This window comes from Natrix helvetica, assembly GCF_964273705.1.
Source record: "Natrix helvetica genome assembly, chromosome: 3".
NCBI lineage: Eukaryota > Metazoa > Chordata > Lepidosauria > Squamata > Natricidae > Natrix > Natrix helvetica.
This window is the reverse complement of record NC_138549.1, coordinates 127,949,316-127,965,069: the sequence shown is the minus strand read 5'-3', so window position 1 is coordinate 127,965,069 and position 15,754 is coordinate 127,949,316. Positions and strand designations below refer to the sequence as shown.

General features: G+C 38.6%; 1 protein-coding gene across 14 annotated transcripts in view; it reads left to right on the top strand.

The window, feature by feature from the left end:
• Positions 1 to 15,754, top strand: part of PLEKHA6 (pleckstrin homology domain containing A6) — a 224,201-nt gene that overhangs the window by 199,366 nt on the left and 9,081 nt on the right. For all 14 annotated transcript variants that reach the window (XM_081947832.1, XM_081947834.1, XM_081947833.1 and 11 more), the window contains 8 exons: positions 1,638 to 1,777; positions 5,760 to 5,889; positions 7,112 to 7,209; positions 8,961 to 9,146; positions 9,913 to 10,077; positions 10,558 to 10,691; positions 11,250 to 11,392; positions 14,357 to 14,477. In XM_081947832.1, coding sequence (XP_081803958.1) covers positions 1,638 to 1,777; positions 5,760 to 5,889; positions 7,112 to 7,209; positions 8,961 to 9,146; positions 9,913 to 10,077; positions 10,558 to 10,691; positions 11,250 to 11,392; positions 14,357 to 14,469 — 1,109 coding nt within the window. In that variant the 3' untranslated portion in view covers positions 14,470 to 14,477. The remainder of the gene's footprint in view (positions 1 to 1,637; positions 1,778 to 5,759; positions 5,890 to 7,111; positions 7,210 to 8,960; positions 9,147 to 9,912; positions 10,078 to 10,557; positions 10,692 to 11,249; positions 11,393 to 14,356; positions 14,478 to 15,754) is intronic.

Genomic DNA, 15,754 nt, shown 5'->3' with positions numbered 1-15,754 from the left:
GATACAAGTTAAGGGTCCTACAGCCCAAGAATCTATGTATTCAAAGCTACATATGCCTTCAAAAATCCTGTTCTGGCTTTCGTTGTCTCTAGAACTAGTGAGAGGTAGCAAAAAAGAAATTACGTATGGGAGAGGAGTGCCTAAAAGATGCAAGTAGAGATACTGGAGCTGGGGAACTATCCATTCTGCCCACAACCCTCTCTCTATTAAAGTTAAAGTAGTTTCTTCTTATCCGTGAGCCTGAAATCAGCATAGAGTTTACCACCTCCATTGCTATTCCTCAGTTTCTCTGTTCTGACTTGTAGAAATAGGACAATGTTTGTTTTTTTACATATGACTAAATTTTAGGGCCTAATCTTCTGTAAAAGTTGGATTGGCATTCTGACACATGTAGGGTCAGTTGTCCAGATGGTAAGAGGCAGTAGGTGAAGGGATCTAAATCAGCCTGAATAGCTGAGAGGTTGGAGATTGTGTGACTTTTCTTTCTCTCTGCTGCTGCTGCTGCTTTATGGTACAATCCATTATTAATGTCAGACTGTCCTTGAGCACCAAGATTAACACTCGCCCATTAAAAATCCCATCTGTGTCCAAAAGTAGTGCAAACATTGGCTGATAGGCTTCTAGGGGCATTGTATGAGCAGTTCTTTCTCTGCCACTCCACCCTATCTGTCAGTTGTTCAAGCTGATTTTGAGTTTGGATTTACTGCTCTTCCAGTAGAGTGCTAAACCCAGGGGGGAATTGTTCCATGAAGTAACCATCTGACTCTGCAACCCCCTTCATCCATCCATGTCAGCTGTTATTCAGGCTGATTTATTGGCTGGGAGATCGGGCGTGTACAAAGGAAGAGCCTTGTTTGAAATAATTGGAAGAACTGGACGCTCTCATTGCTCAAGCAGAATGGCTCCAGAGGATAATGTCCAAGACCAGAATAGAGAGATATAGCTGTACCAATCTAAGGTGGTCAATATGAGCCAGCCTGATCCCGCCACCATCGCTTATGCCATACTAATGGAATCATTGATAATATAACAGGATAACAGAGTTGTAAGGGACGTTGGAGGTCTTCTAGTCATATGGGTTGGTGAAGTGCCTCAGATTATGTCTTTAGTAAAACCGCTGCCGTTTGTTGACTGCCTAATAGGGAAAACTACCTTTAACACTGAAACATCCCATCAGGAAGGCTTGAAACTTTTTGGAATATGTGTCAAGGCTGAAATGAAGAAAAAGGCTGAAATGAGGCCAACAAAAGAAAACAGTGGTTACCAGGGCATACAGTATTTTAACCAGGTTTAGGTACTTTAAACCAGTGTTTCCCAATCTCAACTATTTTAAGATGTGTGGATGTCAACTCTCAAAATTCCCCAGTCAGAATGTTGGGAGTTGAAGTTCACACACCTTAAAGTAGCTGAGCTTAATAAACTCTGTTTTACGCAGAGGAAAGTAATATTATATGCTTTCCTTATTTCCTCTATGTTTAATATATTGAGCCTCATCTCTTCTTTTAAGTCCTCTTTTTCCTTTTAATAGAAAATATTCTTTGTTCCACTCCATTCACCCCAGTTATCTCCAACTCATCATCATATATCCCTTTCCTACAGTTCATTAATGCTTTACTATCTGTTCCCCTTTCTTGCAGTGGCCCTTGGCCCATCAGGAACTTATAGCTCCAACAGTCCAGCCAGTCCTCTGAGCTCAGCTAGCCTCACAAGCCCCCTGAGCCCTTTCTCTCTTGTGTCTGGATCCCAGAGTTCCCCTACCAAGCAAGGCAGCAATGAGGTGAGCAAATCTTTCATCAATCAGAATGACTAAAGGTTCTGGAAAATAGAAGCAGCCAGAAGATGGCTCCTGATGGTGTGTTGTTTTTTTTAAGGTTATCATTCCACCAGTAGGTGGAGATCTAAACCCTCTAACATGGAACAGTTGGACTAATTTCTCCAATGACCACAGTTTAAATCTAAGCATGACATTATTGGCTTACAACTCTTGAATAATTTCAGAGAGCAGGCAGCTAAAGGTTGGGAAATTGGCCCCAACTCCTTGAAAATCTGTAGAGTTTGTTAATCTTAAGAACAAATTCCTGGTAGCTGGCACTCGGTGTATTAATTTACCTATGAAAACTGTAATGTAATTGAGTTTAATTTTTATTTATTCTTTGCTTTAAATTTGGTTTTTAACATTTTCCAGCACCTGAAAGTAAATAGGCCAGAGGTTGATCGTTATAGAAAACCGTCTCTTCCTTTGTTCTATTCAACTGTACTTTTATCAGAAGAAGCTTTTTAGCAATTAAAATAATAAGCAGATGTTTTCCCATAAGGCAAGGCTCCCCATCTCTTATTTCTTTATGTTTGTGCAGTTGGCAAAAAACTAATGATGCATCTGAGTAACACCTGGGATTTTAAAAAATGGGTCCTTCTGAATTGCACCTCTGTTCAGAACACAGTCTACAAACTCATCCTTACAACCGGCTGGATGAAGCACCTTGGTGCTTTCCCAACAATTTTTGAAGGCCACGTCTTCATGACTTTGCCTCCATCTCACCATTAATCTGCTTTGAAGCAGTTTTGAGCTGTCTTTAACTGTTCAAATTTGGAAGTAACATTTTCTTTTCTTGAGTATCTTAAGGACAACCCATGATACAATCACGGGCAGCCGTCTTTGCAGCTCCACTTGTCTGGGTGAATCTGCTGTGGAAACATCCCTTACCTCTCCAATTGTGGCCATGGCACCTCTTGACCCATTTTGTCTTTGGCTATGACCAAGCTTTGGCTGGCTTTTTTTTTTTCATTACAAAATGTAAACTATTTGATGTGTATGTGTTTGTGTGCTGGGGAAATAATAAATTAGAGTAAAAAAGACTGTGCGAGATACACAAATGCACATATATGGGCATATACAGTGTGAAAGGGGATTGGAAGAGAGAATAGACTCTTTCTTGGGCCAAACATATTTCAGGTGTTATTGGCTTCAGGAGGGGGAAAGCAAAGAAAGACTTGGAGCCACAATAGAACTGAGAACAGTTTGGGCTGCCTCTGATTTATATTTTAAATGAGTTATTCTGAACATTCAGGTAGACTTTTGTGGAGATATGTTATTTGACATAGGTATATCCATTTTCTATTTCTTTGACAGGATTGTCAGTCTCTCATGAGAATGACAGTCCTATGGAATAAGCTCTTAGGAGGTGAAGTCATTGGATTGAGCCAAAAGATGTGGGGAGTCAGATAGCTTACTTCTTCATCAATACAAACATTATGCAGAAATTGATAGACCAATGTGCTCAACCTCAGCAGCTTTAAAATGTGTGGGTTTCAACTCCCAGGATTCCCCCAGATAGCATGCTGACTGGGGGAATTCTAGGTGTTGAAGCCCACACATCTTAAAGCTGCTGAGATCAATTAACACTGTGATAGACCATGCCTTTCCTTTGTGTTAGACTGACACATACATCAGAACAAGCCAAAAGGTTTTAGTTAAATGTCTAGATTCAGTGGAAGCATCTTGTTGAGCTACTCATCAAAATTAAACTCCCTTCCCTGAAACAGTCATCATCCCTAGTTCCACTCATGTGCTGTCCCTACACTTGTGTGGAGCATCACTTTTTATGTTGCTAAAAACCTATTGACCTCAATGTTTATGAATCAACAAGAGGTCTTTTAAGTCTAAATCAGCCATGTCTTCAGATTCTGTTTTGCATTGTCTGGTGAAGCAGCAGATTGTGCTGACATTATAAAATATTTGTATTTTGAAGAATGTGTCTCAAAAGGGATGCATATTTTGAAATGGCAGATATTTTTGGAAGCAAGTGAAAGTCATGTCATCATATTATGGACATTGTTTATCAAGAGACACCTGGCTAACGGTAGTATTCTCTGGATTGGTACTGGGTTGGTCACTAAGGAAAAAGGTGTTCATTTTGGCTCCTGAGTTTTTGGTGCTCAGATGCAGGTCCCTATCCTGGTTTAACATCTGTCTTTATATGTATCTGTGTCTCACTAATTCTCTTTTCCTTCACATTCTCACAGTTTCTTTGCTCTTACTCCTAATGCTTCTTGATTTCCTCTCCACTCCAGGAGCCTGGTCCACCTCGACCTCCCCTCCCCAAATCATATGTGCCCTTGGAATCTCCTCCGACTATCCCTCCACTTCCTTCTGAAAGCCGTCTCTGGCAATATCCTAACTCCCCTTCCTGGCAGGAAAGCAGCGAAGCGAAGAGGGGACAGGTATCAAAATGGAGTCTGAGATCTAGATGCATAGTCTATCCTTTGCTACTTTCACCAGCCAGAGAGAGGGCGGGCAAGGGAAACCCTATGACTAACAGTAATCTTTCTTGCTCATGATATCTGTTGTGTCTTTAAGCTTATAATGGATAATGGTAGTTCCACATGAAGCACTTTTTTCTACAAGTAGATTAAGTCCAGGTGTGGACATTGTTTAGCAAATAGTTGGCCTTTTTGAGAATGCAAACCATTGTTTGATTATGTAATCATGGATGAAGATAAGTAGGTTTTCAAAGCAGACATGTAAGCTAGAAACCCAAAATGGGGAGGAGGGAGAAATTAAATCATGTTACCAGAGAATTTGCTGTATTGGGACACCTCCATCCCACATCTGCTGCAGAGAAAGGAGGTTGCATGTTTTTGAAAAAAAATCAAAGATCTTACTTAACCAGAAGCAGCAAACACTATGAAAACAGTTTGGTCTAGTGGTTAAGGTCCTGCCTAGCCATGGAAGTCAGCTGGGTGATCTTGGGCTAGTCACTCTCTTTTAGCCCAGCTCACTTCACAGGGTTGTTGTGGTGGAAAAAATAGGAGGAAGGTGTGTGTGATATGTCTGCCATCTTGAATTATTTCTAAAAATAATAAAGGCAGGAGTAGATAGATAGATAGATAGATAGATAGATAGATAGATGGATGGATGGATGGATGGATGGATGGATGGATGGATGGATGGATGGATGGATGGATGGACGGACGAACAATCTGCCTCCATCCCATGAACATCATACAAATATCTTAAATTATTGCAGCAAAAATAAGATGATGCATGACTATAAGAAGTTTAAAACCCTTTGTTACCTCAATTAAGCCCCTGTGAAAGTCATAGAAGTGGTATTGAAATGAAGTAGAAGAAAATGGACTTATAAGTATCCAAGACAGTGAATCTTTTCTGCAGAGTATTCCTCTTCTCCAAGTAGTTGCTATTTTTGTTTTCTAATTAAGGGCAATATAATTTCTTCAACTATCCTGTTCTGGTGTGGTTTCTAGTTTCCATTTATAGAAGTAGAGAACAGGTGGCAATTTATCTCATGAGCTTTATTCTCCAGTGTATATCCAGCTGGCCATTTCTAATTCCTAGGGGAATCTACTAGGAATAGAAATCCTTGCCTTTCTTGGATATTTTACCTTCACTTGAACAAAATGTGTGCTAATGAAGTAAGCATTTGCCCCTCTTTTCTTCAGCTGACTAGTTTTTGATTGTTTGAATTGTTTTGGAACAGAGAAGAAAAAAACTTACAGAGATGCTTCTGATTCTTCTTTCAATATGTTCATTCTTGTTAATATTTTATTCTTGTTCCCTATTTTTCTTCTTCTCTGTTTTAACTCTATGTTACCCATCTATAATCAGAACTATGAGCTGAGTATCCATATAAATTCCTTAAACAAAAACAAGCAAACCTTCAGGGCAGTAACAGATATCTATAGGCAGCTCTCTTCAGCAAGACCAGACATTTTTCAAAGAAAATATATTTTCCCCACAGTCAAAGTCCAGCTTTGAGCAGAGCAAGAAAGACCATCACCGGGCATCAGCCTCGCATTCGACAGTGGAGGCTGGTCTCTTGCAGTCAAGACAGGATCAAGATGCTGATAAGCAGGTGGCACTCAATAAAGGTACCTATAAATTGCATGTATTAAGAGAATCCATTTAGTTGCCGATTTTATTTTTTTTGCCAGCTCCAAAAGTCAGGCTAGCTTGGGATGGTGGGAATTGTAGTCTGGTGTTTAAAAGAGTATAGATTGGGGATAACTGATATAAAGTTTGTATCTCTAAATTCAGGAAAGGTAGGTTTTAAAAGCCATAATATGTAGAAATACATTACAGTAAAGCTGTTTATCCCCAAATTTGTTTCTTCAGAACAATATAACTTGACAGTATACCAAGCCAGTATACAACATCACATGCAGACAGAGTTCACACACATGCCAACCCTAGCATGCTGTATGAGCCTAGTCATTCTTTAGCCATGGTTTATATAATTATCAACCCATCCATTTTGGCTTATTAAGCAATCAATGCTAAAAACAAATCCAGATTGCAATAAGCAAACCCATCCATAGACTTTCACTATGGGAAAAAACCTGATACTCAAGGGTTATTGTCTTAATAAGTTTGTAGGCCTGTTTGGTCTCATTCAGTAAGGCTCTTCTGAAATGATTTTAGCAAGAAAGTAGTTCTTGTTCCTTTCTTATCCTAAATAACTCTTTGGATTACCTGTTTTAAGTAAGTATTTGGATTACCTGTCCCAAGGATGGATGGATGGGTAGATAGATAGATGGATGGATGGACAGATCCATCCAACCACCCACCCATCCATCTCTATCACCTGTCCCATTGATTTGGTGATGGCCATCCATCTAACTGTTATAAGTCTATGTGGCTAACAATGAATTAAGACTAACACACACACACACACACACACACACACACACACACACACACAATGAATAATGGAGCAGAAATTATAATAACAGTCAATGTAATATTCCAGAGTCCAAATAAATCTCCCCATTTTACAATAGATAATGAGCAAATGATAACAGGCAAACCAATCAACAGAGCTTGCTAACACAAGTGTTGGGGTAGAATAAGGCTAGAGCCCAGGTAGGAGTATGGGTGTGTGGGAGAGTGCTTCCCTAGAGAATCCTAAGTTTTTATTCTAATTGTTGGGGGCGTCTGTTTTTTTTTTTGTTATATGAGCCAACCTTAGTTGTGGTTACAATATTAGTGGGTGTAAAAGTCATTTAAAATAAATGCTTTCTATTTATGTATGGCTATTACCAGAATCTTCCATCTTCTTGTTAATATCTTTGTTTTTCTTTACCTCCTGGATAGTTGGTATTGTTCCTCCAAGAACTAAGTCACCTATGGATGATGAGCTCTCACCAACATCAGGTGTGGTGAGGAGGAGTGCCAATGGGCGGGATTCTCGGGTAAGAGTGAATTCTGCCATCATTTCAATATTCTGTTTATCCATTTTTAATAATATTAATTATTCTGCAGGAAATAGTGCTGAACAATACAATAAATAAAAGCCAGCAATGAAATTATACAACAAATCAGAAAACAATACAATCAAGTGATCAATGAAAAGAAATATCAAATTAAAATTTAAAAATCAGCCCCCCAAACTAAAAGCTATAATCAGATTTTTTTTAAAAAAAACCCTCTTAAATAATGTATCAGCAAAATTGTACTAAAATTTAAAAATCTATTTCCTATGGGAATGAAAAGGTATTTTGCTTTGTATCAAAAGGGGAACAAAGTTTATTACATAAGGCAGGGTTTCCCAACCTTGGCAACTTTAAGACATATGGACTTCAGCTCCCAGAATTCTGGGATATGAAGTCTACACATCTTAAAGCTTTAAGGTTGGGAAACCCTGGCATAAGGGAAAGTTAACCATTGAAAAGCAAGCAAGGGAGGTCAGCAGAAGTATCAGCGTCCTAATTGATGTCAGTGTCCTCATCAATTATAGACAATAATGTCTATATGATAAGGCTAACATTTCTCCACTTTGACAGGGAAAGATTATATTCTTCCTATTTTGCAGACAGTTCAGTGAGTCTGGAGGAAAGTGATGAGAATGGTTAATCCAGGATTGCATGGAAGAGTGAGTTAACTGTGTGACCAGAAGGCCTCTACTTTCCTTAGCCACCAGTCTAAATCAACTTTTTTTTACTGGAACACAATTGTATTGAGATCTCAGGAAGGTTTTCCATACCAACAGTTTTACCCGAACCCCTAGAAGTATTTTTGCCCTGTCCTGCAAGGGTCTTCAGCACTAACATTCCCATAATCGTCCTCACAACCTATGAAGCAATTAGCACTCCCTCCAGGTGATCAACAGGAGATGCAAAACCCAGCCTCCAGTCAGCACCGGCTCTTATACACTAATTGCATCACTGCATTTATTTTCATAGAACAGCAATGAGTCCATTTGAAAATCAGGATGAAATAAAATGACACCATGACTTCAACTCAGTATAGAAAACAACCGACTTCGAAATGCACAGTGAAAGGGCATCAAGGCACTTCTGGGAGGTGGGAGAACTGAGGACCCTGGGTGGGATGAAGTGGGTGTTCCAGCCAATGAGAAATTGCCATCTTGATAGTGAGATGTTAACAACTAATCTACTTTGTGGAATTTCCTCCTGGATTGACAAAAATGGGAAGCTCTTGGATACAGAATTTGTCATTTCTTCTGATGTTTGCATTGTAAATTAAATTAGTACTGTATTTTCCCCAAAAACAGTTATCATAGACTCATAAATACTGTACTGTATTAGTAGATTTATATCCCATCTTTATTCTGTACATCGTAATTTATTATATCAAAATCATTTCATATAATCATACCATGCAGAAAAAATAACTGTATTGTTCTAGCTTCAAAATACTGCAAACTTCTTAATGCATTTGCTATCATGCTCAAGCACACTTTGCCAAACTCCTCTTCCCATAAACTGTTTTATTAACAGCTAGTCATCATTTGATTCAAAAGCTGGGCTGCTACTCTACTGAGCTATTTTCCCATCTTCTAACAGAAATGTTAACAACATAAGGATGTTGTTATCAGGATATTTTCTGTCCTGAATCTACCTGCCCTCAGAAAAAAAATAAACCAAGATTTTGATGAAACCAAAAGCCTGTGTAACCACCAGGATCCTGTGTTCTCCCTTAGGACAGGCCAAAGAGTGCTGTGTTTTCCAATGAGATGAAAGCAAAGATGAGTGTTGAGGAACAAATTGATCGCATGAAACGCCATCAAAGCAGTTCTATGAAGGAAAAGAGACGGAGCTTGCAACTTCCAGCCAATCAGCAACAGACAGATAGCCCTCTCTCAAAAGCCCCTGCCTCTTATAAAGTGGTAATAAATTTATTTTATTAGTGAAAATTAATCTTCATCTTGTAAACCGTTCAGACATACTTCAGTATTAGTATTTTCCTGCGAAAAAAATGGTCAAACGCTTGTTTCATAGGTACTGAAGTTAAGAACTGGGCTGAATGATAGGACAGTCAAATATTCTTAAATTCTGTAACAATTACTAGGAGGCAGTAATTTAGTCTTATTCGTACAAGCTGAGTCTGCAGTGGTAAATCTGTATATTAATTGTGCAGTCCAACTGAAGTTTGAAATCCACATGATTGAATCTCTGCTTCATCCCACCCCTTCCCCGTGAAATATTCCTTTGCACAGTAAATTAGCTGCTCTAAAATTTTCTTTCTGACATCTGTTGTTCTTTCTGTAAAAACATTTCTGAATGATCTAGTATAGAAGAATAGTCATGGGAGATTGAGCCAGTGCAGTTCCAAGTTGATCAAGACTACCAAGTGATCTGCCAAGCTAGAAATAATATTGGCAATGAATGAAGGCAAATATACATGTTCCAAGATAATGTTGCAGGATCCAATCTGGATTGGTCACTGGGACTAGAGATCTAATCTTCCAGGCTTTCAGACGCATGCTGGAACCAATCCTCAGTGAACTTCTCTCTCATACATTCTGGTGTGAAAGACTTTTCCGAATGAAGGACTCTATCCCAAGTTCCAAAAGCTCAGAAGACTAAACCTCTGGCCCCAATGATTGGATCCTGCAATATTGACAATATCTTAAGTGGTCTATTTTACTCTAGGTTCGCAGGCATCGCAGTATCCATGAAGTGGATATATCTGATCTGGAAGCAGCATTGCGCTCTGAAGATTCTGGCAAGATGTATGAAAGCCCCCGAGATGAGATTGCTCGCCTGCGCAAAATGGAGCTGGAGCCAGAACATTATGATGTGGACATCAGCAAGGAGGTGAAACACATTATTGATCTGAATCTCAGCACATCAAAAGTGCAAACTGCCTCTTTCCCAATAATGTACACTGTGATCTAGTTGCCTTCTGTGAAACTCAAAGGGTCTGTGTGGTTGGAGCTGAGAGTTTTACTAGTCTGTTAAGGATACAGGACAGGCCCAATGAAAAGTCATGCAGGTGCAGGAGAGGAACTAAGAATCCTGAACTTTGTATTTATGAAAAGCTTGGAATGTTTGATTATAATACAGCTCTAGGAGTTTTAGATCACAGATGCTTTGAGCATGATCCGAAATATATATTCTGGAAGGTATAAAATAATTATTATGTTGGATAGTAGAAAAAGGATAGACTAGACTAGATTAGATTAGACAAGACTAGACTAGATGTTAGGATAGGGTAGGGTAGAATATAGTACTAGGTGAAACATTTAACAAGGCATTCGTAATCATTGCCACTTATTGGCTGTTTTTGTTACTCAGCTTTCCACTCCAGATAAAGTCCTCATTCCAGAAAGGTATATTGAGTTGGAACCTGATACTCCACTGAGCCCTGAGGAGATGAAGGAGAAACAAAAGAAAGTGGAAAGGATAAAAACATTGATTGCTAAATCCAGGTGCAGTGCTACTTCACCCATTTTGACTTTTCTATGTGCCATTTGGTCATTGAGCATGATTTTTAATTTTTTCATTTTGGAATATTTTACCTTTGATTTGGAAGCTATACATTTGGTTTTGCTGCTTATTAACAGCACTTTCCAGTAGCCACTTAATATTCAGAAGTTACTAATGTTATATAGATTTCCTTCTGTGTTCTTCTTTCTCTTTGGTGCCTTGTCATCTAGACTTGCTGGATATGCCTCATAGCAATTCCAATCGATAGTAGATAGGAAAAATAATTTACCGGTATCTAAATATTTATGGCCCCCAAATTCCATCACTAGAAAATGAACAAAAATATTACTTTTGTAAAGGAAAAGTGATTGTGTTTGCAGCCTCAAAGATAACTAACAGTAAACAGCAAATGGCCATTTGTGTTCTATAGAGAAATGTTAAAAATTATATTAAATAAATAGGATGTTTCACACCTGTTTCCATTTTATTTTATTGGTCTTGTAGTTTTGAGTGTTGGGTGTTCCTTCTGGTTGAAATAACTTGTGTGTTCTCTCTGGCAGCATGCAGAATGTCATCCCCCTCAGCGAGGGAGAAATAGAATTGGTCCAGGACCCAGAGACTCAGTTACAGGAGCAGGAAAAGCGAATTGAGATCTCCTGTGCTTTAGCTACAGAAGCCTCCCGACGAGGCCGCATGCTGTCTGGTAAGATGAAATGCTGTGCAGCACTCTCAGAAGATTAGGCAACGAAGCATCTCAGTCCCAATAAGAGCAAAGCTTTTGCTTCCATTGATGAACTTGGCCAGAAGTTGTTGCTTCAGCATTTAAGTGTAGTGATATTGGATATTCTAGCAAAACAAATATCTAGCCTCCAAAATAAATTGAATTTGACAGTCCAAGTGGTGAAAATTAATCAAATACTTTAAATGGTTTGTTGAAATTCATTAAAATTATTTATAAAAGTTAGAAAATTGTCATAAGAAGCCAACTGTGCTGTTGTATTATTTTCATTTTCTTTTGAGGTCAATGAGTCAAGAGGCATTTTTCCATGACTGATACCAAGTTCCAGAAAATGTAAATCAATGAATTAGTCTGATTTGTTAAATAGCACATACAGTTTCAAGCCTTTGACTGAATGGCAATGTTTTCTCCTCTAATTTTTACTCCAAAGAAAAACAACTCCAACCACTTAATACCTTCTTACTATAGGTCAGCAGCAGACAAGTTTTCCATAGAGACCTGAACATTTTAAGGGACTTTTTTAATATATAAATTTTATTAATTTTCTAATAATTACATACTTTCAATTAATTTCATTAATTACGTTTCTTAGTGCTTAATAAATATCATGTTTTCTGGGTATTTAATTTGCATAGCAATACAAATTCTATTCTTAATCACCACCCTTTTTTTCTAACCACTGGCACTTTTTAAAGGTTAAAGGAATCATTGAAGGCATTGAATGTGGAATGTTGTGTTGTTTTATTTTATTTACAGTGGGAGTAAGGATTTTTTTCCAAAAGTAGAATCTGTGTTAATTTAAAAAAGGCCACGAAATGTTGTCAATATGAGGCATAGCGAGTTGTACAAATGAGAATTACATGCAGCCTATTGACCTCACACTCTTCTGCCTTTAGGTATTTGTAAGTAACAGCATTTTTTGTGAATTGAATATATTACATTGCTGTCAATTTTGCAGGCTACTCTATCTCATATCTTGTCAGTATCTAAACTGCAGAAATGAGGGATGCTGGATGAGTTTGCTCTCCAGCCATTCCTCCTCCCTTATCAAGCCCAGCAAATTCTTCCATTTACTGAGGAGCTGCAGGCAATGAAGGTGGCAAAAGGGATGCCGAGAGCAATGGGGTGAGAGTGGGGAGGACAAATGAAACCAGTCATTATGCCCAGTTTGGGAGAAATATGCTCCAGTCTCATCTTAGTTTTATTGCATCTGTACATTAACATCTGCCAGCTCTCTTCACAGTTACTTTTAAGGGAAGAGAGGGTAAAGATCCTACTGAATATTCTATGATATATTTGCAATTTTATTTGCTAAATAAAAATCACTTGCATTTAATGTGAGTTGGATTGTACATAACAAGATGACTTGGGTGAAATATTTTTGATATTATCTGGGATTCTTTTGAACTCGCAGAGGCTAAACATATGGGTTGGGCTCTCTATGACATAAGGTCCACCACCTATAAGTTTGATCTATGGCTTTTTTGTGCATCTGGTTGGGGCATGGAATGGCTAGATTTAAGAGGTATTAAAGCATCTTTAAGTTATATTGTACCACTGTCTTCAAAGAGTCAATAGTGTATTTCCTCCTGAAGAGACCATTTCTCAATTTTAAACAATTGGCCAATTTCTAGCTATCCCTTTTTAGGTAACATGGATAGCATTTATGCAAGTCAGCTCAGTTAATTGTTCCAATATTGACTGTGAATAGGATCATCCCCACTCTCATGTGGTAGGTCTGAAATCAAAGGAGGTTCCTGAACTCCCAGCTCCTTTTTAAAGGAGCAGTAAGGCTATGGCCAATTGTCTCACTTCAGCTGGTGCACAAAATTATGGTTCTTTTTTTAACCACAAGGACCTCCCATCAGTGACTTGTGCTCTCTCCATCTCAGGAATAGTCTCCTGAAATGCATTTAGAGAAGCTCCAGAAGCATCAAGTGGACCAAAATGTAACAGATTTCAAGGCATCCTGAAGCAGATTTATGAATGTAATATCTGGCCACAATAACTTATTTGGTTACTGATTTGCCTCCTGATTCTGTTGAATGTGCTGTTCATTGCTTTTAAAGCCCTACATGCAGAGCCATTTTTACCATCTGATTTGGCCCACCCTGTGGGGAAGATATTCTGAAGGTTCCCACCCCACAGGAAATGAGGGTTGTAGGAGTCATGAACATGCCTTCTCAATGGCTGCCTCCACCCTTGGAACCACCTTGCCTTCTGAGATAAGCAATGCTTCATGAAGGCATCAGAGACCTTATTGTTCTACAGAAAATTAGGCACTAATGTTGGAAGGGCTTTCTTATACTGGTTGGTTTAAACGACTGTGCCTATTTTGTGTTTGCTTTATTCAGAACCAATTTGAATCCTCAGGGGAAATAGAATATAAATTTTAAAAAGCCATGCTCATTATATAGGACAAAGCCACGCAGTTTTCTTGCCCTGGTGTGAGGACACTCACCCACTCACCATTTCCAGAAGACATGGACAAATATGTTAAAGCTCTATGAATAGCAGAGCAGAGCTTCAGATGAATGGGACCATATCATTCATGTGGGATATGGGGGATTATTTTTGTTTTTATGAATTAGTTTTCTAATGTTTCTCACTACAAAATGGCGGGAAATGGGGCCTTCCATTTTAGCAATTATGGTCAAAGGGCTATCCACCTGGAATTTGGCACACAGCCTGACTCCATAGTTTAACCTGAGCAATACTCATGGGATCTGTTTGTAGGTGATGTAGTACAGCCATTTTCTACTGCTGTGCGATTTTTTTAATTGTTTCCTTTTCTTTCTCTTTTGATCCATGTTTGCTCAATAGATTGTGTTTCTTTGCCTTTGTTTTCTCCACCCTGTACCCCCCCCATTCCCCGCTGTCTGAAGCACCGTATATTATTCAGGTTCTATTTCCATTTTTCGTTTTCAGCTCAATGTGCTACCCCGAGCCCTCCCACTTCCCCAGCTTCCCTGACTCCACCGACCAAGTCCCTCTCGTCTGACTCATCCCAGGGCACTGACAGTCATTTTATGCGTGTCTGAACCTTAAAGTAAGCACTTTTTGTATTATACTTCCATCTCGTTTCATGTGTATCCATGACAAAAATAAATGGTAGGCTTCTTTTTCAACAGAGTTTCATCTTTTCATCAAGCTCACCCCTCCACCAATATCCATTAAGCTAACCCTTTCTTCTTTGCACATAAGCCCAGTCTCCTTCTATGGAATGCTTGCAGAAACATATCAGTGAATCAAGTTGACACATCCTTTTCTGGATTTACTAGGACAAAATAGCCTAATTTCATCATTTGTTTCACTTACATCAATTTAGAGCAATTTAGAGCAACATTACTTCTAAAACTGAACATAGTGCTATAACTTAGAAGATATTAGCTATTGTCAAGAAGCCCTGGTTTACATCTCATTTCAATCATAAGCTGTCTAGGTCATTGGTATTTTTCTTTGATTTTCTTAAAACCAAAAGTTAGTTTGGAGATGATGAATTTAAGCAGAATAGTCAGAGATTCAGATTTACCCCAAAAAGAAAGGTGGAATTGCAGTGTCAAGGTGAGGAGTTACTTTACGAACTAGTTAAAAACAGGTAATATATTCCCCTATTTTTATTCACAGCCTTGTTAGATTCTTGTGGGTTAAAGTTAGATGAAAGATGCTCATAATGACATTGTATCTAATGGAGATGTGCATGATTCAAAAACAATGAAGAGATCCTTCAGTTCACGTAAAAGCAGAAACATGAAGTAGCAGGTGTTTTTCAGGCTTCACTGGCTGAACTCCATCTGTTAAAACAGCTTTGTCTTTAACATGATTCTCAAAGCATCTGCACCTGTTTTCAGATTCATGCAGAAGCTTAAAGAAAGGCAGGCAACTTTAAGGAGATGCTGGGCTCAAACACTTGAATGTTTCAAATCAGGTTTTATGAATCATTTTGAAAGCATGCACAATCCAGCTGTCAAGTTTGAGCCTATGGTTTCAGATCCAGTCCCCTGTTTGAATTATGGCAATGATATTCCTAGCCTATTCCATACTATATTTCATTTATTTATCAATGTATATGTCCACTCATCTCACAAGAAGTGACATGTCAAAAACACTCAACTTAAAAAGTTTTAAAATGCATAAAATACACCAGGGATTGGATCAGCAAGGGACCCACCTCAAGATTTCACCAGTCCTCAGAGACTCCCAGGCCAGATGACATAACCAGACTTTGAGGGACTACAAAGCTAACACACACACACACACACACACAAACACACATATACACATATACATACAAACAGGATCTATTCACATAGATGATTAAGAATA